Source organism: Phocoena phocoena, chromosome 15 (assembly GCF_963924675.1).
Source record: "Phocoena phocoena chromosome 15, mPhoPho1.1, whole genome shotgun sequence".
NCBI lineage: Eukaryota > Metazoa > Chordata > Mammalia > Artiodactyla > Phocoenidae > Phocoena > Phocoena phocoena.
In genome coordinates, this window is record NC_089233.1 from 1299151 (window position 1) to 1322041 (window position 22891).

At 60.1% G+C, this 22891-nt stretch overlaps 1 protein-coding gene across 1 annotated transcript in view; it reads right to left on the reverse strand.

Annotated features, from left to right (window-relative positions):
- The window catches only part of MAD1L1 (mitotic arrest deficient 1 like 1), a 311511-nt gene that overhangs the window by 113475 nt on the left and 175145 nt on the right, over window positions 1-22891 (reverse strand). Inside the window, exons 11-12 of the mRNA XM_065892363.1 lie at window positions 18753-18893; window positions 8250-8306 (exon numbers count right to left, since the gene is read on the reverse strand). Coding sequence (XP_065748435.1) covers window positions 8250-8306; window positions 18753-18893 — 198 coding nt within the window. The remainder of the gene's footprint in view (window positions 1-8249; window positions 8307-18752; window positions 18894-22891) is intronic.

Here is a 22891-nt window from a genome sequence, read left to right on the forward strand (position 1 = left end):
GGACCTGTCAAGCACCCAGGAAGGTCTCTGGAGGGGCTGCTGCTTCCTGGTGAGGGTGGGAGGGTCTGAAATAGACCTCCCTTGTCAATTTCCATCCCAGCCTAGAAGGACACACCGGTGCAACAGGCCGCAGGCACCCACCAATGGCTCACCCAGATGCTGACCTGAGCTGGGACACACCTTCACCTCAGGAAAAAAGAAGCCCAGCTGAAGAGTTTTCACCCTAGAAGGCCATTTCTTGAGTCGGCACATTTGCTAAGAAAGAGACCTCTCACAAAATCCCTGGGGACCAGGGGCTGGAGAGATGGTCCAGGGTGGCTCAGCCACGGGTGCAGGGACGCTGGGAGCAAATCACGCCTAGGCAAACGCGCGGGGAGGCCGTGAAGACGCTGTGAACTCAACAGCGCGGTGAGCAGCAAATTGTTCAACGCTGCACAGTAAGAAAGCGGGAGACGAGACAGCGCTATGCCAGAGAGGGTCCCGCGGAGACGCGAGGCGTCCGCGAGCCACAAGAATAGGGTCCCCGTGGAGACGCGAGGTGCCCGCGAGCCACAAGAATAGGGTCCCCGCGGAGACGCGAGGTGCCCGCGAGCCACAAGAATAGGGTCCCCGCGGAGACGCGAGGTGCCCGCGAGCCACAAGAATAGGGTCCCCCCGGAGACGTGAGGTGCCTGCGAGCCACAAGAATAGGGTCCCCGCGGAGACGCGAGGCAGCTGCGAGCCACAAGAACAGGGTCCCCCCGGAGACGCGAGGTGCCTGCGAGCCACAAGAACAGCCCGTGCTCAGAGCCGGGTGAGGGTGGGACGTCTGTCGTACGAGACTTCCCCCGTGGAATTATGCCCATGATCTTAGCAGATAAATTAGCCAGTTTCTAGTCTGTGGCTGCTACAGTTTTGGGGGGGGGACCCTCTGGGGTTTTCAGTGTCCACGTCTCAAGTGCCCACCTTCCCGCGACCCCAGGTCACCCAGTGGCAGTGGACCTAGCAGCGGGGTGAAAACAAAAACTGACAACGTGCAAGTAACAGGAAGGATAAAACACCCGGGAATAAGCTAACAAGAAACATGCAAGGCCACTGGAAGAAAACAGCCACACTCAAGTGAGGTCGTGAGAGAAGCTGTGGACACGCGGCCGTGTGGCGCTCCGGACGAGAAGAACAGGGAGCTGGCGCTGCCCGCGGGAACCCGTCCACGCAGCACGAGTCCGCCGGGAGGCCCACCTGAAACCTGGCAAGCGAGCTCTAGACCTACCGTGGGACGGAAGGTGGGAGAACACCTAACAAGATGCTGAGAAGGAAAATGATAAAAGGTCGTGCTGTGTCCGGTGTGAAAGCCATGCGGAGGCCCCGGTGACAGCGGCTGCGACCTGTGCTCGTGCAGGGACGGCGGGCACTACCCCGCACCCAGGCCAGCCGTCACGCCGTCACCTCCGTAGGCGTGTCTCTAGGAGCCAGGCAGGGCCTCGCGAGGCAAAAGTTTAAATCACCCGCATTTTCTAATGAGACCTTTGCAAACTGGGCAAACCCCCAAAACTGGGTTCCCAGACTGGGAGACCCCGGGGACGCACTGCGTTCCTCCGCGCCCGTGTCCAGTGACTTAGCACACACTTCAGCACCGCGTCCTGGTGCCGGCCCCGGGCGAGGCCCAGCCCCGCAGGTTAACAGGCGTAAAGCGGCAGCGTGGTGCCCACGGTGCTCTCCCAGGCTCTGCGCCCCACTGGCCGCCTGCCTGCTCGCTGCAGCTCCCTCCACGACGACCACCTGGGGGGCAGGACCGAACTGAGACGATCCGTGCGCAGCACGCAGCCTGCAGTGGCTGCGGCGTCAGGCCCCAAACCACGCCTGTGCCGTGGACAACAGTGGTGGCGATGCCGATGGTCAGAGTGCACTCGAGCGAACGTGGTGGGACGACAGCGCGTCTGCACGACGGGGCAGCAACAGGCACCGCTGCAAGGAGCACTTAGCTCCGTCCTGAGGGGGAAGCAGGCTCTGCGGGACCGGAGAAACATTCCAGGAGGTGGGGACAGCATGACGAAGGACATGGAAGGGTGAGAGGACGTCATGTGCTCAGCAACAGCAGAAGGGCCTGGGGGGCCCCGACAGGGAGGCAGTGAAGACATCCACATGGGAAGGTGGGGAGCACGGCCGGCCGCACGTCACAGGAACAGCACAGGCTCCGTCCCTGGACACTGAATCCAACAGACCTGCCCCAAACAGGAGACGCATTTGATGCCGCCCCGCCCCGCGCACATGTTCACTCCCCTCCCGGGGGAGGAGCCTCGTCCTGAGACACGGGGGCCTCGTGGTGAGGCAGCCAGCCTCCAGCCGGCCTCCGCGGGGCCAGCGGGAGAAGGGGCCCACCTCAGAGGCTCAACCAACACGTCCCAGCAAGTCCCTCGGGTCTTTTCAAACACGTGCACTCACACCTCTGTGCGAGGCTCCTGAGAAATCAGCGTTCCTCTCGGGGTTGAGGAGGGGAAGGCAGGTGTCCGGGATGGAAGAGGAGGCGCAGAGGCTCCCGGGCAGGGGACCCGGGGCTGCGGGAGGCCCACTCCTCATGGTGCCACTGGGCACCTCCCCCGATGAGCCTGACCCGCACTCCTGCCAAGGACGAAGTTCTGCAGTCGTGCAGGACAGATGCAGAACGTGAAATGAGTCACCACCACGCACAGAGGCGCTTTTAATAATTCACGGGAAGCAGCTGGCAGACTGTGATAAGGCCGGGTCCTCCAGCGGGGGGGGCACACGGGCGATGGTTGCCAGCGTTGAACACTGGAGGCTCACACCCCCTCCTGGTGATTCACCGGCCCTCGACGCTGGCGTCGATGATGATGCAGTGTCAGCAAGGCCCACTGCGGTGGGCACAGCCCCTGGCAGGGCCACAGGTGGTCTCGCCACCATCCTTGTGATCCATGCTCCAGCCCCTCGGAGCCAGAGCAAGCGCTGCTGGTGCTTCTGCGGAAGGAAAGCCCGGGAGGCCTGCGCGTTCCTGGACCCGCCTTGCGGGGCTGTCCTCAGGTGGCAGAACCTTGCTGTAAAGCGCTTGTCATCAGGAGGCCCGCAGCAGCCTCACCACGCGTAGCCACGACCACACTGCCCGCTTCGAGCTGCACCGAAGCAGGGGAGCAGTGGGGGCGGGAGATAGTCAGCCGGGCCGCACGTGCTCTGCTCCCTGTCTGGGCAGTGCTTCTGGGAGGGGCCCTGGGAGGCGGACAGCGGCGCGGGGCTGTGAGGGGCAAGTCCCCAGAGTCAGAAGACGAACATCCAGTCCTCGAACATCCAGTCCTCACTCCCTGAAGTTATAAAGTACTGCAGTACTCTTTAGAGTTAGGGTCGAGGGCTTCCCTGGTGGCACAGTGGTTAGGAGTGCACTAGGGTCGAGGGCTTCCCTGGTGGCACAGTGGTTAGGAGTGCACTAGGGTCGAGGGCTTCCCTGGTGGCACAGTGGTTAGGAGTGCACTAGGGTCGAGGGCTTCCCTGGTGGCACAGTGGTTAGGAGTCCACCTGCCAGGGCAGGGGACATGGGTTTGAACCCTGATCTGGGAAGATCCCACATGCTGCGGAGCAACTAAGCCCGTGCGCCACAACTACTGAGCCTGTGCTCTAGAGCCTGCGAGCCACAACTACTGAAGCCCTTGTGCCTAGAGTCCGTGAGTCACGACTACTGAGCCTGTGAGCCACAACTACTGAGCCTGCGTTCTAGAGCCCGCGGGCCACAACTACTGAAGCCCATGTGCCTAGAGTCTGTGAGTCACGACTACTGAGCCTGTGAGCCACAATACTGAGCCCGTGATCCACAGTTACTGAGCCTGCGCTCTAGAGCCCACGAGCCACAGCTACTGAAGCCCTTGTGCCTCGAGTCCGCGAGCCACAACTACTGAGCCTGCGCTCTAGAGCCCGCGAGCCACAGCTACTGAAGCCCTTGTGCCTAGAGTCTGCGAGCCACAACTACTGAGCCTGCGTTCTAGAGCCCACGAGCCACAACTACTGAAGCCCGTGTGCCTAGAGTCCGCGAGCCACAACTACTGAGCCTGCGTTCTAGAGCCCGCGAGCCACAACTACTGAGCCCGTGTGCCTAGAGCCTGTGAGTCACGACTACTGAGCCTGTGAGCCACAACACTGAGCCCGTGATCCACAGTTACTGAGCCTGCGCTCTAGAGCCCGCGAGCCACAACTACTGAAGCCCATGTGCCTAGAGCCCGTGAGTCATGACTACTGAGCCTGTGAGCCACAACTACTGAGCCTGCGCTCTAGAGCCCGCGAGCCACAACTACTGAAGCCCCTGCACCTAGAGCCCGTGAGCCACGACTACTGAGCCCGTGAGCCACAACTATTGAGCCCATGTGCCTAGAGCCTGTGAGCCTCAACTACTGAAACCCGTGAGCCACAACTATGGAAGTTCGTGTGCCTAGAGCCCGTGCTCCGCAACAAGAGAAGCCACTGCAATGAGAAGCCCGTGCACGGCAACCAAGAGTAGCCCCCGCTCACCACAGCTAGAGAAAGCCCGCGCGCAGCAACGAAGACCCAACGCAGCCATAAATAAATTAATTTAAAAAAGAAAAAAGAGCATGTTTAGTTAAAAAAAAAAAAAAAGAATCAAAAAAATCCTTTTGGGCTTCCCTGGCGGCACAGTGGTTGAGAGTCCGCCTGCCGGTGCAGGGGACACGGGTTCGTGCCCCGGTCCGGGAAGATCCCACATGCCGTGGAGCGGCTGGGCCCGTGAGCCATGGCCGCTGAGCCTGCGTGTCCGGAGCCTGTGCTCTGCGACAGGAGAGGCCACAACAGTGAGAGGCCCGCGTACCACAAAAAAAAAAAAAAAAAAAACCTCCTTTCTGCAGCCATGGGCGGCCTGACCTAATTAGGGTGAGGCGTGTCAACAATACAACTACAGCCAGGGATGTCTTTCCTTGTGATATCAATTGCATTTAAAGAAAAAAACATGAATTGTGCTCACACTTACTAATTATGTTTGCTAATTATCAACAAAAAGTCAGACTGCCTTTATCTTGTCATCTGCAATTAGCTAAAGATACTTAAATTTTTCTTTTTTCCTCTCTCCTTTCCTACCTAGTGAACTGACTCTGGGCCAGCAAACAGCAGGCCAGCAGCTGCAGGTGGAGAGATGCTACAGGAGCCGGGGCCCCGTTCGCAGCTGTCCTGGACAGAGGGCCTGGGGTTACAGTCAGCAGCCCCTCACCGTCCAGACCCAGAGGAGCCCCGCCCTCCTAGCACCAGAGACGCCCCCAGGGGCACCAAGGCTGTCACTGGAATGGGTGGGAGGGGTGACTGTGCCCGCCCCCCCGGGTCCCACAGTGCACTCTGGGCCACTGTCCCCCTCTTCAGTTTCTTACTTCTCCATCCCCTCAGGGGTTTACACGAGAGCAGAAACCTCCCCCTAACCAAATGCATGCATTTTCTGGGTAATCTCACTCCCTGAGGGCTTGACTACGGACCTGTCAGGCTTCCAGCTGCCAACCCCTGCACCAGCCTGCCTAGCCTTTATCTCCTCGGGGGCTGCAGGACCTCCCTGGAACCAGTCCGGGAGGGAGAGCAGGGGCTCACACAGGCTCCTGGACTGAGTGTGGCTCACCTGCACTCCTGGGCCCCGGGCACCGCCATTTCTCATTTTCCCTTTAACTCAGAAAAAGAAGAGGGAAGTGAAATAACACGAAATAAGCTAAAGATGAGACCATCAAGGGCAGAGATTAGACCCAGAGAATGAACTTGAGGACACGGGGAGGGGGAAGGGTAAGCTGGGACGAAGTGGGAGAGTGGTATGGACATACATACACTACCGAATGTAAAATAGACAGCTAGTGGGAAGCAGCCGCACAGCACAGGGAGATCAGCTCGGTGCTCTGTGACCACCTAGAGGGGTGGGATAGGGAGTGTGGGAGGGAGGAGATGTGGGTGTATATGCATATGTATAGCTGATTCACTTTGTTATAAAGCAGAAACTAACACACCATTGTAAAGCATTTATACTCCAATAAAGATGTTTAAAAAAAAAAAAAAAGGCGGAGATTAAAAACCTGTCTGAGGAGACAGCTACAGCCCAGACCCAAAAGCAAGCAAGAAAGAACCAGCGTAAGGGGCCCACAGCGCCTGGCTTGTGCACACGAAGGCCACCGGCACCTCATCTCCGCACATGGCCGAGTCAGCTCAGGCAAGGCCAGGCCCCGCACTGCTGCCCGCCTCTGCAGGGTCAGTACCACTGGGACAAGGCACGTTTCATTCGAAGCTCCCCATGGAGCACGGTCCCCAAGGTCCCCCAGTGGCCTGGGGGAGGGGCCTTGCGCCGAGTCTGGGGACACCAGGCCTGCCGGAGGCTCTCCACCCTGGCTGACATCAGACTTGCCCAGGAAGACATGAAATGACACCGCTGCCCGGCCCCCCCGCCCCGCAACCAATTCTAACTTAGTCGGTCTAGAGGAGGGACCAGGTGTCAGGATTTCAAAGCCCCTGGGCGATTCACACAAGGGACGGAAACTATACGGGTTGAAACTAAAAAGAAGTACAGACTGGAAGGCACACAGCCCTGCGGCCCCGCGTCCCTCGGGGTGCCCCGGCCTCCCCAGCTCAGCGCCCACCCTGGCCTGAGGGCCAGAGCCAGTGGCCAAGTGCAGCAGGGTCTGTCCTCCCTCTTGCCCAGGAGGCACCGGCTCCTATCCACAAGCCCCAGGGCCGGGGAAGGGCCGAGGCATCAGCTCCAAGGCATCCTCACTTCTCAGCCTGGAGGCCTCGGGCATCAGATGCCCACGCACCTCCTCCTGCCTCGTGCACATCACGGAAACACGGCCCGAGGGCACATGCCAACTCAGGCCAGCACCGAGGGGGCGACAGAGGAGACACAGATCACTGAGTTCTCAGGATCTCACCAAGAGGATGCATCAGGCTTCACGGACAACCCCCCCGCCCACCCCGGGCGGCAAAGCCCCCTCGCCCCCTCCCGCCCCGGGTCTGGAGGCCAGGCAGCTGCGCCCCCTCCCTCAGCCAGCACGCAGTCAGGCTGCCTTCCCACCTCTAGGACTTCTGCAGGCCCAGACGTGCCCCTGCTGCCCCAGGAAACAGCTCTCGGAGGCTCACTGATGAAATCCCATCACCGGGAAGCTCTGGGCTCCTCTCACGGCTGCCCTTACACACGGGACCTAGGGTCCCTCGCTGGACATGTCCTTCTCTGACTCTGAGTGGAACTGCCCCCCAGGACAGATGCCTGGGACTGGAGCAGCCAGGCAGGGCTTGGCCCGCTGGGTACCTACCCACCGGGAACACCCAGGTGCTTCCCGGCCTTGACTCGGGGACTCCGGACGCCCAAAAGCCCCCACAGCCCAATGTACAACTGCCTCTCAGACCGCCACGCTTCCCCCGAACCCGCGCTCCCCGATCCTCCCATCCCACCCCACCCCCGATTCCTCACCCAGCCCCCGACACTGAGGGTCGCAGCAGCGGTGGACAGAGCAAATTCAAGGATGTTTCTCTTCCACCCGGCGGTCATCCCCACAGTGCATGCCCACAAGAGGCGGGGCTGGGCGGTGCCGACACCGAGACAGGAGCCCGACTTCAGCCGCCAGTCCCAGTGCCCACGGCAGCTTCCCGGGTGCCCCCAACCCGGCTGGCGTGTGGCCCAGGCACAGCAACCCGATGACGTGAGCAGATGCCCCTCCCCTCCCCACACCTGTGGCCCTCCTGTGCCCGGGGCTTCATCCCCTCAGCGCCCAGACCAGCGCCAGAGCGGCTCACGGTTTGTACAGGATGAGGATGCCAGAAAGCCGAGTCCCTCTGTCCCCCAGTGGGTGGTAAGGACCCTCCAGGTACGGGGGCGCCAGCCAGGGCTCCGGGGCCGTGTCTGCATGCGCCCCCAGGTGAGGGCTCCCCCGGCTGCACGGAGGGCGGGGCGGACGTGATCTGACATCGGAAGTCAGCGCACAGCGACAGCAGAGAAACAAACGTGCTACAAAGTAGCCACGAGAGGCTGGGGAGCCCTGTGCTCAGTGCGCACACGCTCCAGGGCCCGTGGGGTCAGAGTGGGGTCAGCGTGTCGTGCGGCTGTGACCTGAGCAGGAGCTGCACCGCCGTCCCCACCTTAGAGCCGGCTGGGGGGAGCCCCGCAGTCTGTACCAGGGGTGGAGGGGGTGGGTGTGTGGCCTGGGCCACGGCCTGCAGGGCAGGTCCCGACGCTCTAAGGTACCCAGGCCCTGGGCTTCCCTTTGGCCACAAGGGCCACCAACCAGGCGTGTGCCTCAGGTACTCACCATGTCGGCTCTTTGTTTCTGGCCTCCCAGCTCCTCCAGGGCCTGTGACAGCTGAGCCTTCAAGACAAGACAGAAAGTGGGTCAGTGGGCTTTCTCCTCCTGGGGCCGAAGCGACCACAGCTCCCCCATCTCTGCCACATCCACTGCTGCTGGGGGAGTCCCCGAATTCCCACTGTTTGGAAAGAGGGGCAGCAGGAACATGATAACTCGCCAAGTCCGCCCCAAGCCTGCCGCCTGAAGGTGAGAGAGATTCGGGCTGGAGTCTTAGTGCCCCTGGCAAGAGGCCGGGGACCGGGCCACAGTCCAGGAGGCAGGAGGCACTGACCAACCACAGCACTCCTCAAGAGGGGACCAAGACAGCGGGGGTGGGACACAGTCGTCGAGCCGCAACGAGCCGGCAGAAGCCACCTCTACCCAGAGGACTACAGTATGAGGTAATGGGGACCACTGGGGGCTGGTGACGCTCGTGTCTCCATCCGTGTGAGATTCATCAAGCTGACACTTCCGACGTGTGCATCTGTGTGTGTGTGTGTGCGCACGTCATACTTCAATGATAAAGGACATTTAACGTACACCCGTGCTACCACCCAGGAGGACAAATTAGGGACAAAGGGAGGGTGGCTCGGCTACATAAAGGAAGCCGACGGTCAGACAGCAGGGCTGTCAGCAACGCCCACGACGGCCTCCGCGCCGAGACCCTAAGAGTGCAGGAGAGCCCTCGGCTGGGGTGGCGGAGGGGAGCCACGACAAAGCCCAGCAGGTAGAGGGGCAGGACTCCGAAGGACGGAGGCGTGACTAAGAGGCTGGATGGGCAAGGGCAGCTGGCCGCGGGGGAGTCCCTGCACGGGGAGGCGACAAGACGTTCCTCAGGGCAAACCCACGGCGGGGAGCACTGCCACCCCAGCTCCTCCGGGAAGTGGGAGCACCCTGGCTAGGGGTGCAGGGCACCTGGCAGCATCCAGGAGAGGCTCTGCGCCGGGGAAGGACCCCCGTAAGAGCCCATACAGGGGGTCTCCAGGAGAGAAGATGAGGGTGGGGCGGCGGGAACGGGCCCTGCCGAGTGGGCCGCCCCACCCATGAGCCGCAAGCCTGCAGCGTGGGCGCCCTGAAACGTGACTTCCTGTCCTTCACACAAAGCTCTGGAGAGAGGCTCAGAGGGGACGTGAACAGAGCACAGCCTCCGTGCGGGAGAGACCAGACCCAGGCCCCCGCAGCCCCCAGAGCTCCGGGAAGCCTTCTCCGGGGACAAGATGAAGCAACGGGCGCTGGATTTACCCTCCCTCCTGAACCAGCCAGAAAACCAGACGAAACCCCGGGAACAGCCCCGCCCCCAGCCCCGCCCCCTCGGGCCGCGGGGCGGAACCGGCGGGCAGAACCGGCAGGACTGAGCACAGGAGCGAGACCGTGTGGGCGGAGGCCTCGCCAGGGAAGACGCCCCGCGAAGCTGCTCCACGGCCCAGTCACGCGGGAAATTAAAGGCCGACAGCACCCAGTGTCGGAGGACCGGGGCAGCCGCGGTCCACACGCGCCCCTCGGACGCCCGGCACTGGGTGTGGGCGTCGCGTACCCCCGGGGACCCTGCTTGAGCCCTCGCCGCCCTGGGCCGTCGCCTCACCTGGGAGAGGAGAGCGAGGACGTGGCGGCCGCCCACCTGGTGCTCACTCTGCACTCAGGATCCTGAGGCGGCGGTGACGACGGGGACCCCGCGGGGAGAGCCTTCAACGGGGGGCTCCGCCTGCAGCGAGGACCCCAGGGAGCAGGGGGCTGGCGGGGCCGTGGGCCGCGTCAGAGACTGACCGTCAGCCGCTCCTCACGGCTGCTCGCGTGAGCGAGGCCGGGCGCTTCCTGAAGGGACGGCCTCCTGGAATAGCCTCGGGGAGGCACGATCCCTCACGGTTACGTCCCGCCCTGGCCGGGCTGGGTGCAGTGGGCAGGCACACGGCGGGGCTGGGGGGGGCGGACAGGAGGAAGGGAACCGGCCGTCCCAGGGGCAGCACACCCCGGAGCAGGCAGGAGGGGACCAGTGACCGCAGGGCTGCGTCAGGCCGTCCGGGGGCATCGCACTCCTGCCAGACCCCAGGCGCGAGCCCCCGGCCCACGCACCACGTGTGACCGGCAAAGGGGGCACCGAGACCTCGCCTGGCCACTTTTATCTCCGAGTGAGAACTGCTGCCCAGCACCCGCCAGCGCAGGAGCGCAGGAGCCCAGGCGCAGGGGAGAAGCCGTCCCTGCAGCCGGATGCAGGCAGGACAGGAGGCCGCAAAGCCCAAGGCTGCAGGTCTCGTGGACAGAACGAGACCAGAGTCTCGGGCCCCCTGCCTCTCGGCTCCACTTCACACACAGGCTTGTGACAAAGTGGAAAGATAAAAGAGGCGAGGAAGCCGGCAGGTTGACGGGGGCCCGTCCAGGCAGCGGCCCATAGACACACCGCTTCCACCTGGCAGCAGCCGAGGGGCAGAGAGGGCGCCTCCCCACGTGGACGTCAGCCTGAAGGCAGGAGTGAGCCACGCTTCCCGTGGCCGCAGAGCACGTCGGCACATAAGCAGGCAGGCAGCGCACGTGCCGGGCTCAGCCCGGAGCCGTGGCTCTGCCGGGAAGTCCTGGCTCCTGGGCAGCCTGCAGGACGGAGGCCTTCACCCCTCAGAACCCACCTATGCAGCTGAAGCAGCCAATACCTCTCCCAGACCCGGGGCCCGCCAGGCCCCACTGGTGCTCACAGGGCCACGGTGGCACTTCCACAGCGGACCTGGACCCCGTCCTGGCTTTAACAGCTAGTGTGGTTACCCTGCAGGTGGTGGGCCTAGGACCACAGCTGCAACACCCCTGGGAACTTCTGGGAAGTGCAACGTTTCAGCCCCCCACGCCCCCAGAGCTGGGGAGGACCCAGCAGATCTGTCTTCACGAGCCCTCCTGGCCACTCAGGCATCACTGCAGGGGCGAAGCCAGACAACAGAGATGAATCCCAACGTCTCTGCATTCCAGCCGTGTGACCTGGAACAGAGGTCTGGGCTGGGAGTGTCACAAGGTGAAGGAGCAGTTTTCAGCTGTTACCCCCTCATAGAACGTGGATTTAGACACAACCACCCTCGGACCCGAACAGAACAGATCAACAAAACTAGGAGCTGTTTTGTTGTTTTTTTTAAAGATAAGCAAAATTGACAAACCTTTAGCTAAACTAATTAAGAAAAAAGATAAGGCTCAAATAAATAAAGTCATAAATGAAAAAGAAAACATCACAAAGGATACCATAAAAACACAAAGACTCAAGAACTACTGTGATCAACATTATACACCAAGAAACTGGACAACCTAAAAGAAATAAACTCCTAGAAATACACAAATAATCAAGAACGAATTGTTTAAAAAAACAGAAAATATGGACAGACCAGTAAAGAGTAAGAAAAATTAATCAGTTAAAAAAGAAAACCAAAAACCTCCCTACAAAGAAAGGCCCAGGACCACATGGCTTCACTGGTGAACTTTACCAAACATTTAAAAAAGTATTAATACCAATCCTTTTCAAACTCTTCCAAGAAAAATCGAAGAGAAGGGAACACTTCCAAACTAATTTTACAAGCCTAGCATTACCCTGATATACCAAAGTCAGACAAGGATGCTACAAGAGAAAAAAAAAAGACAAAAACCAAAACACCCACTGGCCAATATCCCTGATGAACACAGACACAAAAATCCTCAGCAAAATACTAGCAAACTGAATTCAACAGCACATTAAAAAGATCATACACCGTGGTCAAGTGGGATTTATCCATGGAATGCAAGGATGGCTCAACATGCACAAATCAATCGACGCGATACACCACATTAACACAATGAAGGATAACGTGGTTATCTCAATAGATGCAGAAAAAGCATCTGACAAAACTTCATATCCTCTCATGACAAAAATTAATTAGGTACCAAAGGAATGTACTTCAACATAATAAAGCCCGTAGCTAATGTCATATTCAACAGTGAGAAGCTGAAAGCTTTTCTTCTAAAATCAGGAACAAGGCAAGGATGCCCACTCTCACCACTCATATTCAACATAGTACTGGAAGTCCTAGCCAGAGCAATCAGACAAGAAAAAGAAACAGAAGGCATCCAAATAGGAAAGGAAGAAGTAAAATTGTTGCTCTGCAGATGTTATGATCTTATTTATAGAAAATCCTAAAAACTCCACAGGAAACCTGTCAGAATTAATGAACAAATTCAGTAAAGTTGCAGTATATAAAATCAACATACAAAAATAAGTTGCATTTCTATACGCTAATAACGAACCATCTGAAAAAGAAACTAAACAGTCCCATTTACGACAGCATCAAAGAACAATAAAATACTTAGGAATAAATTTAACCAAGGAGGTAAAAGATCCATATACTCAAAAGACACTGAAAGTAGACACTGAAAATGACACAGATAAATGGAAAGACATTCTGTGTCCGTGGACTGGAAGAATTAGTACTGTTAAACTGTCCGTACTACCCAAAGCAAGCTACAGACTCAATGTAATCTCTATCAAAATTCCACTGGCGTTTTTGACAGAAATAAAAAAAAACAAACCAAAAAGCTTCTGCACGGCAAAGGAAACAACAAAATGAAAAGTGACCTATGGAATGGGAGAAAATATGTGCAAACCAGGCATCAAGGAGTTAACATCCAACATACATAAGGAACTCATACAACTGAATGGTTAAAAAAACCCAAAAGCCAATTAAGAAATGGTGAAAGGATCTGAACAGAAGTTTTTCCAAAGAATAAAAACAGCCAACAGGTAAATGAAAAGATGCTCAACATCACTAACCATCAGGGAAATACAAATCACAACCACAGTGAGGTATCACCTCACACCTGCTAGCATGGGTATTATCAAAACGGCAACGGACAGCAAGTGTTGAAGAATGTGTCGTGCACCGGTGGTGCGAATGTAAGCTGGTGCAGCCACCACGGGAAAGAGAATGGAGGGGCCTCAAAAAACTAAATCAAAAAACTGAAAATAGAACGTGGCCCTCGCCCATTGCCTGTGGCCTCTGCACGTCAGATCCGTGTCCAACCGCAGAGGATTCCCAGAGCCCGGGTCTCTGGTATTATTTTCTCCCTGTTTGCCTCCCTTCTGTTTTCCATTTATTTAGCACGTTGCTCATCTTGTAACTCTGTCTCAAGATTTTCCAGTTTGTTTCATCTGTGCTTTTTTACAGGAGAGTCATCTCAAGATCCTTATATAAGGGCAGCACTGAACACTTTCACAAGTAAGAAAAAAATCTGGATCTGGTGAACAACGTAGGGTTCAAAAGCTGCTGTTCTTCCTGAAGCCAAGCCCCCCACGGCCAGGGGACGGCAACAGAAACGCCGTGACGTGCGCCCTCACGGAAGTCCGGGAGGAGCGAGGGAGAGGGAGCAGTGTGGCGCCCACCTCCTCCTAGGCTGGGAGTTGGAAATCACTGCTGCACTCTGAAACTGGGACTTTCCACAGACCTCCATGCAGCAGCCAGCAGCACCATAATCTTTTAATTAAATAAATTAGAAAAACAAATCAGGCTGATATCTTGAATCAAGGTGGCGTGAGCCGCATATTTATAGCCCTGTCGACAGAGGGGGATTCATGACATATGCTACCGACTTCTGCAGCCGCTTTATTAAATGGAGTAAGTAAAACCCGTGCAAAACGGCACCAGAGTCGGGCTGCTGGGATCCTCCCAATCTCAACACTTCTGCTTGGTGGTACTGAGATGTTTTTGCTAGAATCAAAGCATGTTTCCCATTAGAACTGACATATTAAGCTAAATGGGTGAAATGTAATGACTCTCTAAGAAGTGGATGTGTTTTTCAAATTCCCTGTGCCCGCATCTGTGGGTCCCACTCCTTCCCCAGCAAGTGAAAGGTAGGGCCGACGGAGCAGCACGCCCCCTGTACCTGTGAGAGGGCGCCTGCCGTGGGCACACCAGGGGCTGGCCAGGCCCCATGGGGCAGGCGCGGCAGCTCTCACGTCAAGCGGCAGGGTCCCGGTGTCCCAGAAAAGAGGAGCTAGAAGAGGGGGCTGGCAACTACAGCCTGCACACAAATCCAGCCCACCACCGGTTTTATCTATAAAGTTTCATTGGCACAGAGCCACACCCACCATCTACTGACGGTCCACGGCTGCTCCTGAGCTATACAGCCGCAGAGCTGAGGGGCTGTGATCAAGACCACGTGGCCACACAGCCCACAGCATTTACTGTCTGGCCCTTTACAGACAATGCCTGCTGACCTCTGCGTGAAAATCAACAGGAGCTTGGGGGGTGAGCGAGGAGGTGGAGAGAGGCCAAGGAGGAGAAGGGGGCAGTGGAGGTGAGAGGACAGAGCAGGGCAAAGACAGAAACAGACAGACACAAAGAGAGAACAGAAAGAAATACAGAAGGAAAGGGAAGAAGGCTGGAGGGAGGGAGAAGGGCTGGGTGGGGCGGGGGAGGGGCGGGGAGAGGGGCCCTCACCTCCACCAGGCACCCACAGCCCAGGGCGCCCCGACCCTGACGCCCAGGCCAGCGCTCTCTCAGGCGGGCGAGGGACGCTAATCCGTCTACACCGTCAGGCCCGGGGGCTGTGGGGATGTCTTCCCTGCACGCACCTGGCTGCTCCCGGCGGTCCCCCAAGACAGCGGAACAAAACGGGGACCGTGGGGCTGCGAGCAGTGCTCTGCTCTCGTCTGCGCTGCCGTGCGCCCCCGAACGGTGCTTGCATCACAGCCTGAGGACGGATGAGTCGCCTGGAGGCTCTGAGGAACCCTTAACAAACGGGTTCTATAAGGTGACATAACTTCCTACCATCTGTCAATACGTGAGGCTCAACCAATAAACTTCCGCCAAGCAGCCTGAGGCAGCCTCTAGAGGCTCCAAGCGCGGGCCGTTCTCCGAGACTCCGAGACGTGAAACGTTACTGTTTAATAAAACAAGAAGAGGAAAACTGCCCGAAGGACACCAGCCCCGCCCTGCACGGCTCGGCTCCGGCATGGGGCCCCTCTGACCTGGAGGGTGAGGTCAAAGCCAGGCGCCTCTGAGCCTGTCCCCTCTCTTGAGGCCGTAGGAGCAGACCCACAAGGGATGGCACAGGGGCCTGTCCTGCCCAAACCCCGGCATCCAGGCTCCAGCCTCCTGAGCCGCAGGCCTCTCCCTGGCTGCTCAGGGCCTCAGAGGGGTGAGACAGGGTTCAGAGAGCCTGAGTGCCCCCCTGCAAAGGGGCCAGGCTGGAGATGGGAAGCGGGTCTGGGCCAGGGACCCCCAGGCTGCCCCCGAGCCTCACGTGCATGGAGAGAAAGCATCCGCCCGCTCCTCCCCCCTTTACCCAGCACTCCATCCGGAGCTGCAGAGAAGCTCTCGGCTCTACCAGGAAACTGCTGGGACTGAAGGCAGGTCAGGCCAGCATCTGGGTTTTGTGACTTGCCTTAAAGGAGGCTCTGCCAACCCCTCTCCTGGGATCTCCTGGATCTCCTGGGAGAAGGACCGGCAAACCACACACGGAGCACACCTGACGCACAGCCCACGGCTGCCACCTTGCTGGGTCTCCCATGTCCTGTCTGAGCCCAGTCCTTCCGGAAAGGCCTCCAGGAGCTCAGCCTCCCCCTGGTCCATGGAGAGCACGACCACAGTCATCACAACGGCCAGGGCAGTCCCCACAGGCCAGGCCTCTGCCACCCACCCTCGGCTGGAGGGCTGAGCATGTCTACGGGGCCTTGTGGAGTGAGGACGGGGGACGGGGGGCAGAGCACTCGCAGGGCTCCCTCCACATGGCCCATCACCAGCCTCACGGTTCTGGGCACAGAGGGCACCGCCGTCACACCCACTTCGCCCTGGGCTCCTCCCAGCTCTTTCCTGAACCCAAGACCTCGCCCCACCCCCCTTCCTGAACCCCTTCCTGTTCTTCGCTAATGGGCTTAGTTCCTCATGTTGGGGTCACATTCTCCCTAAACCAGACCTCCTCCTGGGATGAGATCCAGTCCAGGGGAGCCGCCAGCGGCCACCAGAGGGCCCCCCACAGGAACCCCCCGCGCCCCCCCCCCGGGGGATCCCAGGGCCAGCGGGGGCTAGAGGCAGGCGCTAATGGGAGGTGGGCGCCCCCGTCAGGGCAGCACACCCTCCAAGGTGCTCGGGGAGCCCCCCTCCGGGCCCACGTGAGATAAGCTGAGACACTACCGTGGGGCGGCCCCCTGACGGCCCGGCTGGGCGAATCCAGGGAGCTCGCTGATGGGGCGACGGGGCCGCTGGCTGCAACGCTCAGGAATGAGGCGAATATTCCCCAATTTGCCCAATGTTTCCCATTTCCCCAATTTCTCCCCTTCTACACCATACTCCCTCCCACCCTCCGGACACTAGAGAAAAAGCCTTCTGCCGTGTACGTGTCTCCCCGCACCTGTCACTTCTGTGCCGCTACCGAGTGCTGGGAGAAACCCCTCGGCTCCTGGAGCCCTGGCCCTGGCCCTCTCTCCTCGAGTGCACAGCGAGGTGGCCGTGAGTGGTCCGATCTCTAAGAGGACAGTGTGCACCACCGGCAAGAGAACGAGGGCAGAGCTCCCTGGAAGGCCGGAGTCCCACACGCTCCCTCTTACTCCACACTCAGTCCTAACCCTAGAGCCAGGCCTGACGGCAAAGGCCCCTCTGCTCCAGCAGCGCCAGCTTGAACATGAACTCGGGCGCAGGGTCCTTCCTGTAGGAGGCTCTCTGTGGATCCCGCCAGCCCAGCCAGGACCCCTCATCCTCATACTGCACCGGGCAACTGGCTCCCCCAGCCCCCCACGGAGGCAGCTTCTCCCAGCCAAGCTCCCGCAGCTCGGGGCCAACCCAGAGCCACACAGCTCCAGTTCCCAGTGGCTCCTAATTGGGCGGGGGGCTCCTGGGGGCCTATGCTTGGCGGGGCCTGGTACAGATCAGGTCAGCGGATGGCTGGGGAGGAGGGAAGCAGGAGGGAGGGGGAAGGACATCCTTGTCCCAGTATAGGTTCCCAGAGGGCTGGAAGGAGACAAGAAGGGGTCTCGGTGATGTGCAGGAAAAAGAACCAAGGCTGAGGAGGAGCCCCTGTCCTGTCCGGGGTCCCTCAGTACAGTCCGCATCCCACCCTGCTGGGGGCCTGAACCAGGGAGCAGGACCGGCCGGCTTTGTCTGCTGCCACCTGGTGGAGACCGGGAGGCGTACAGCCCTCAGCAGGAGCAGACCCAGGCCTGACCCACAGGGCACAACGAATCCAACCACGACCTCCACTTTCCAAAGGTGATGGGTGTTTCCAACACTTGGAGTCAGTCAGCCTTTCTTCAGCTGCCTGCAGACACTCCAAAAAGGCCAGGGGACAGTGCCTGGTTAGCCTGGCCCAGGAATGTCCTGCTGCAGCCCCTCTGTGCTTGACCCTTTCCACGAACAGCAGCTCAGGCCCAGGCGGGGCTCTTGGGGGGAATTCAAGGGGGAGGGACTTGGGGGGCTCCCTCACCTACAGGGGTCTGCTGTGCAGGACGTGTGGAGAGCAAGAACCACCCCGCCAATGGATGGTCTCGCTGGGATGGCGAGCAGAGCCTGAGTCCAGAACACTGAGGCTGGTCCCAGGGTAACCCCCAGACTCAAAGATGGGGATCTCAGGTCTTCCGTCCTAACACAGATCCAGGGTCGGTGCGGCCTGGGTGGAGGGCAGGAGGCCATCGGCACCCGCGTCCGGAAAGCACAGGGCAGGGACGGGAGTCCCAGCGTGGACAGGGCGGGGCGGCTGCCAGGGCTGGGAGGCCATTCCTCTGCCCCTCCTCTGTCTGGTGCCTCCCGCCCAGCGCCTGGACTGGCCAGGTGAGCCCCTGTGGCGATGATGACGATGGAGAGGAACAGCCGTGGCAGTGACGCTGGCAGAGCCAGTGATGTCCACCCCCCCCCCCCGAATTCTCCCGTAAGTCTGGGAGCTGGAAGGGAAGGCTGAGTGACCGCCCCGCTGCACTGCTGACCACAGGGAGAAGGGGTCAGGCACTTTTGCTACCAAAACCAGGACAGCCCCAGGCAAACCGGGACAAGTCAACTCCCTGCAGGCAGGACTCAAGGGGAGACAGGGAGCCAAAGGAACCCGGTGCCCGTCCGCCAGACGCCAGGGGCGGGGCTGTCCCCAAGCCGCCGCCTCGGGCAGGGTAAGGCACGGTGACCACGCTGGTCAACGAGTTCCGAGGTCACTGACAGCCCCTCATCGCCAACACGCAAAAAGGTTCAACATATGGCATTGGAGGTGCCAGGACTGCCAACCTCGTAATGAACTGGAACACACACGGTGCCAGACAGGAAGGACCTCAACGTAAAAAGCGCCAGGGGGAGCCTTCCCCGTGAATCCCTCTTCACTAGTGTCTCACAGGGAGCAAACGTGTGGCGGTAAAAATGGCATGGAAGCGCCTGTTCCGACAAGGCTGTGCTTGCGGGGGCTGGAGGCGGCCCTCCCCAGCAGGACTGAGGTCTGCACGCAACAGCGTCCGCAGCGCCCCCCCCCCGCGGAGCGCGCACGGACGCTGGGCCCACTCACCTCCATCTCCGAGCTGTGCGCGTGCACCTTCTGCACCATGTCCTCGGCCTCGCGCATGCGGCGGGTCAGCTGGGGCGAGTACTCGGCCGGGGTCAGCTCACTGTCGTAGGACCCCAGGATGGCGCGCATGCCGTCCCGCTCCTGTGGGCACAGAGGGCAAGAGGTCAGGCCCGCGCGGGCGAGGGGCGTGAGGGAGACAGGAGCAGCGTGGTGGGCTTGGGGCCAAGTTCGAGGGGCAGGCTGCCAGGTGGGGCCGCCTGGGTGGCTCCTTGAAGAGCTCGAGCTGGACACTTAGCCCGACAGAGCCCACCAAGGCCAAGACGGGCCGTGGCTGCTCTGAAGCCACAGCCCAGCTTGGTCAGTGCCCGGTGAGCCTGCGGCCCATCCTCGGTGGGGCCACACTGCCTGCCCAGCCTTGAACTGCACCGTCTGACCTGCGGTGGCCACAGACTCATGGGCCAGCAGAGGGCGGGGGCTGCCTCCACCAGGGGTCGGCACCCCTCCCTCCCCAAGTCTGCAGTGTCCCCCAGCTGGGCAGAAGGTCTGAGCCAGTGTTCTGGGTCAGTGTGACCTCCTGAGTCCCGGCAAACAGACCAAGGGACACACCAGTGGGGTCCGCCGGCAAGTGGGTTGGAGTAACCCCGCTCCCGTGACTTCTGACCTGGCCTTTGACCCAGCAACACTCAGAGCGAGGGTCTAAGCAGAAGATTCGGTGGGTAAGGAGAGGTCCCTCTAAGCAGCGAGGCGGCAGGTGTCCAGCAGGGCCGAGGGGGTCCTCCCAGAGCGCTCTGAGAGGCCCCAGGACCCCCCGTGGCACCAGCTCCGGCCTCGGCCAGCTCCTCCCCACCACACCCCCGAGCCCATGGGGTGCCAGAGGCCACGGTCCTGGGCGTCACCGTGCACCGGCCACGCCTGGCACCCCTCCTCCACGTAAAGATGCAGCTCAGGTTTCGTGGGGCACACGGACCACACAGCACTGAGACCACCCCTTAGAGCCACACAGGAGTCCCCACCCCAGTGGTACCCTACTGGAAACGATGGCCAACGGCACGAGCCCTGGGAGAGACGGGCGGCGCCTCCTGAGCCACACGGGAAGACCCCTTCCTGAGATGCTGGCGAAGGGAGAACAGCAGGGGAGGCCCTCAGAGACCGAGGCTGTCCCCAAGGCCAGGAATGGAGCCGCCCTGGCAGCCGGGGAAAGGAGGCTCCCCTCCCCCACTGTGGGCCTGGAACCACGGGCCAGTCTCTTCCGGGTCCAGCCCCCAAGGGTGCAGGGAGGAGACCTCGTTCCTAGCAGGCTGCAGCACGAGCTGAGGGCTGGCACCTGCCCTCCTCCTGCCCCCACGTCTCCCGGCTGCGGCCGAGGAGGCCCACACAGGCTGCACAATTAGACAAAATCAGGTCCCCTGCAGAGAGCCAGGCTTAACGAGAGCACGGCTCCTCAAACCTCCCATCTCGCGCATCTCCCGGGTCCTGTGAAACCTCCTTTCAGATTCAGCAGGTCTGGGGTGGGGCCTGAGAGTCTGCCTTTCTAACAGGCGACGTTGCTGGTGTGCGGGCCACACTGGGGAGCTCAGTGGCCTAGCCTGGGCCAGCACAGCCCAGGAAGCAAAGGTGGCTCCCACGAGACCACGTCCGGGTCCCAGCTCTGCTCCGGGCAACCCGAGGCCAGCGCTTTCGTCCACCTGAGCCTCCTCCCTGATCAGCGGGCTGGGTCATCAGCACAGTTCACAGGCCGGCCGGGATGACTGATGCCCTCCTGGACCAAGCAGCCAGCCGCCGGCCTGTGAGCCACGAGGCTCACGTGGTGACAGCAGCCATCTCATCCACACTGGCAAACAGACCTCCACGTTTGGACTCCAGGGCGCAGCCCCTCCCGCAGGCATGCCCGGCGCAGCAGCTGGAGAAGCTCGTGCAGCCTTGCTCTGCACCCCGGCCGGCGCCCCTCGCAGCCCACACACCCGCCAGGGCACCGCGTCCCGGGCCAGCCACAGGGCCAGCCACACCAGCACCGACTCCGAGGCATGTTCTCGGACACTCTGCCCCATGCTCTCGGCCGCTGCTTCCGTGAACTGAGGCCCGACTGCCCGGGCAGAGACCTGCCCCAACTGCTGCTCCAGCCCAAGCAGCGATGCTGCCCACCCAGTCTGCCCAGGCCCCTCCTTCTCAGGTGAGACTGGTGAAGACTGGGGGCTCACAGGGTCCCCTCTTCTCCCTCGGGAGCCCATCGGCCCCCACGCGCCAAGTTCAGCGGTCTGCTGTGCTCCCGGGCCTCTGGCTGGGCCATCACCCCAGCACGGACCTCATCATTAGTTGATGACAAAAAATTCAATAAGTGAGAAATTAAAGTTACAAATCCAACTGGAACGGGTCACACATCCGTGGAAAATTTGTTTCCAACAGGAAGGTTTATCGAGTGTCATAATTTTATTGAAATCCTGTATCTTCCCATTGACTTTTATGGTTTCGAGCTGGTTACACAGTTATTATTACCAGAGCATCGATGCCACGCAGGGGCCGGGGAGGAGCTTCCTTTCATAAACAAGCTGTAATTGTCACCTTTATTGACCAATAAATCTCCAAAATGCTGCCTCCCACTACGGTTCTCTTCTATTACGTCTCCAGGCTAGCAAAGAGGAAGATATAAAATTGAAAGTTTGCTGTTTGTACCTTTTAAGGAAATCGTTTTGTCATTTAGTCATGAAGCAGCGAGAACTGGGCTGGTTTGATCTGATAACGACTTTTTAATGACAGATTCCACTTGTGGTGAAGGGCCCTTCGTTTCCACTTGAACAAGCGTGGGGACTAATCCCTGAACAGACAGGCACCCAGCCTGAGCTGAGGCAGACGCCTCCAGGTACAGACAGGACGGGGCTCCTCTGGGTGCTTCTCCCTGGGGACACCACAGCCCCGTCTGCCCGGGCACACTTGCTTGTCACGTGATCAGCGCAACCCGAAGAGCGTGGTCACAGCAACACGCAGGGAGAAATGGACTGAGGACGCGGGGGAGGGGGCAGTGATGGAAGTTGCCCTCGACCCCCAGGCTCAGCCTGCAGTGCCCAGCGGCGTGCGGGAGAGCGGAGGCCGCGACTGGCAGCAAAGGCAGCGGCCGTGACCCTGCTCCGACCCCACCAGCCCCAGCTTCAGAGCTCCGGTCTGTGACTGACAGGCCGGCCCTGACAGCCCGACACTCCCTGACAGACGAAGCGTGTGGGGTGATACGTACCGACCCTCCTGTACACAGGCCTCAAGGACCAGATGGAGAAAGCACGGGGGCATGACCAGGCCTGGCTGGGCGGCAGAGGGTCTGCACATATCCTGCGGAGCGGCAGCCCACGCGCCCAACGCTCCGTGGATGGCGCTCCTGGCGTCTACCCGGAGCTCGCGCCAATGCCCAACTCGGGGACAAGGCCGGGGCCGCTCCGCGTAGGCAGCTCAAGAGCCCAGCCCTGCAATGCCTCTGGGCTGGCTCGGGAGGGTGCCAAGAGGACGCCAGGACACACAGCTCCAGACCCTCGCTACCCGTCACCGTCTTCCTGCCCCTCCTCCATGACCGGCTCAGAGCTCTGCAGGCTTGCGAGTGGGGACCAGGGCAGTACCAAGGCGATGTGGTCTCTGCAAGTTCTGGAATATTCCCAATAAGAACCCAGAATCTGAGGATGGCAGAGATGAAACCAACGCTTTCTTCTTTTATGTACATGAAGGGAGTGGAGAGCCTCAGTGGTGCTGAGAAGCGGTGGAGAAAGGAAGTCATATAGAGCTTGGAAGCCTCTCAGATCAAGTCCAGGCCACTGCTTCCTGGAAAGAAAACGGGGGCAGAGGTGCAAAGTCACTTGTCCAAGCCCCACAGGGAGGATGGGCACAGGCCAGCCAATAACCAGGAGGCAGCCAAACTCTACAGCCCCGGGCCCAGCCCGGCAGCCCGAGTACGCACTCAGCAGGCGTCTGCAGGAGGGGGCGGAAGGCCCAGGTGGGCACTGAGAGTCCTGCCCAGGGGAAGGCTGGGCTAGGGAATGGGGGGGGAGGGCAGAAGTGGGGCGTGCAGGTGGACGCAAGCTGGGGGATACAGAGGGGATGGGTACGGAGTCTGAGCAAGGACACCTCCCTCTAACCTGTCAGCGGATACTGTCAATTCCGTC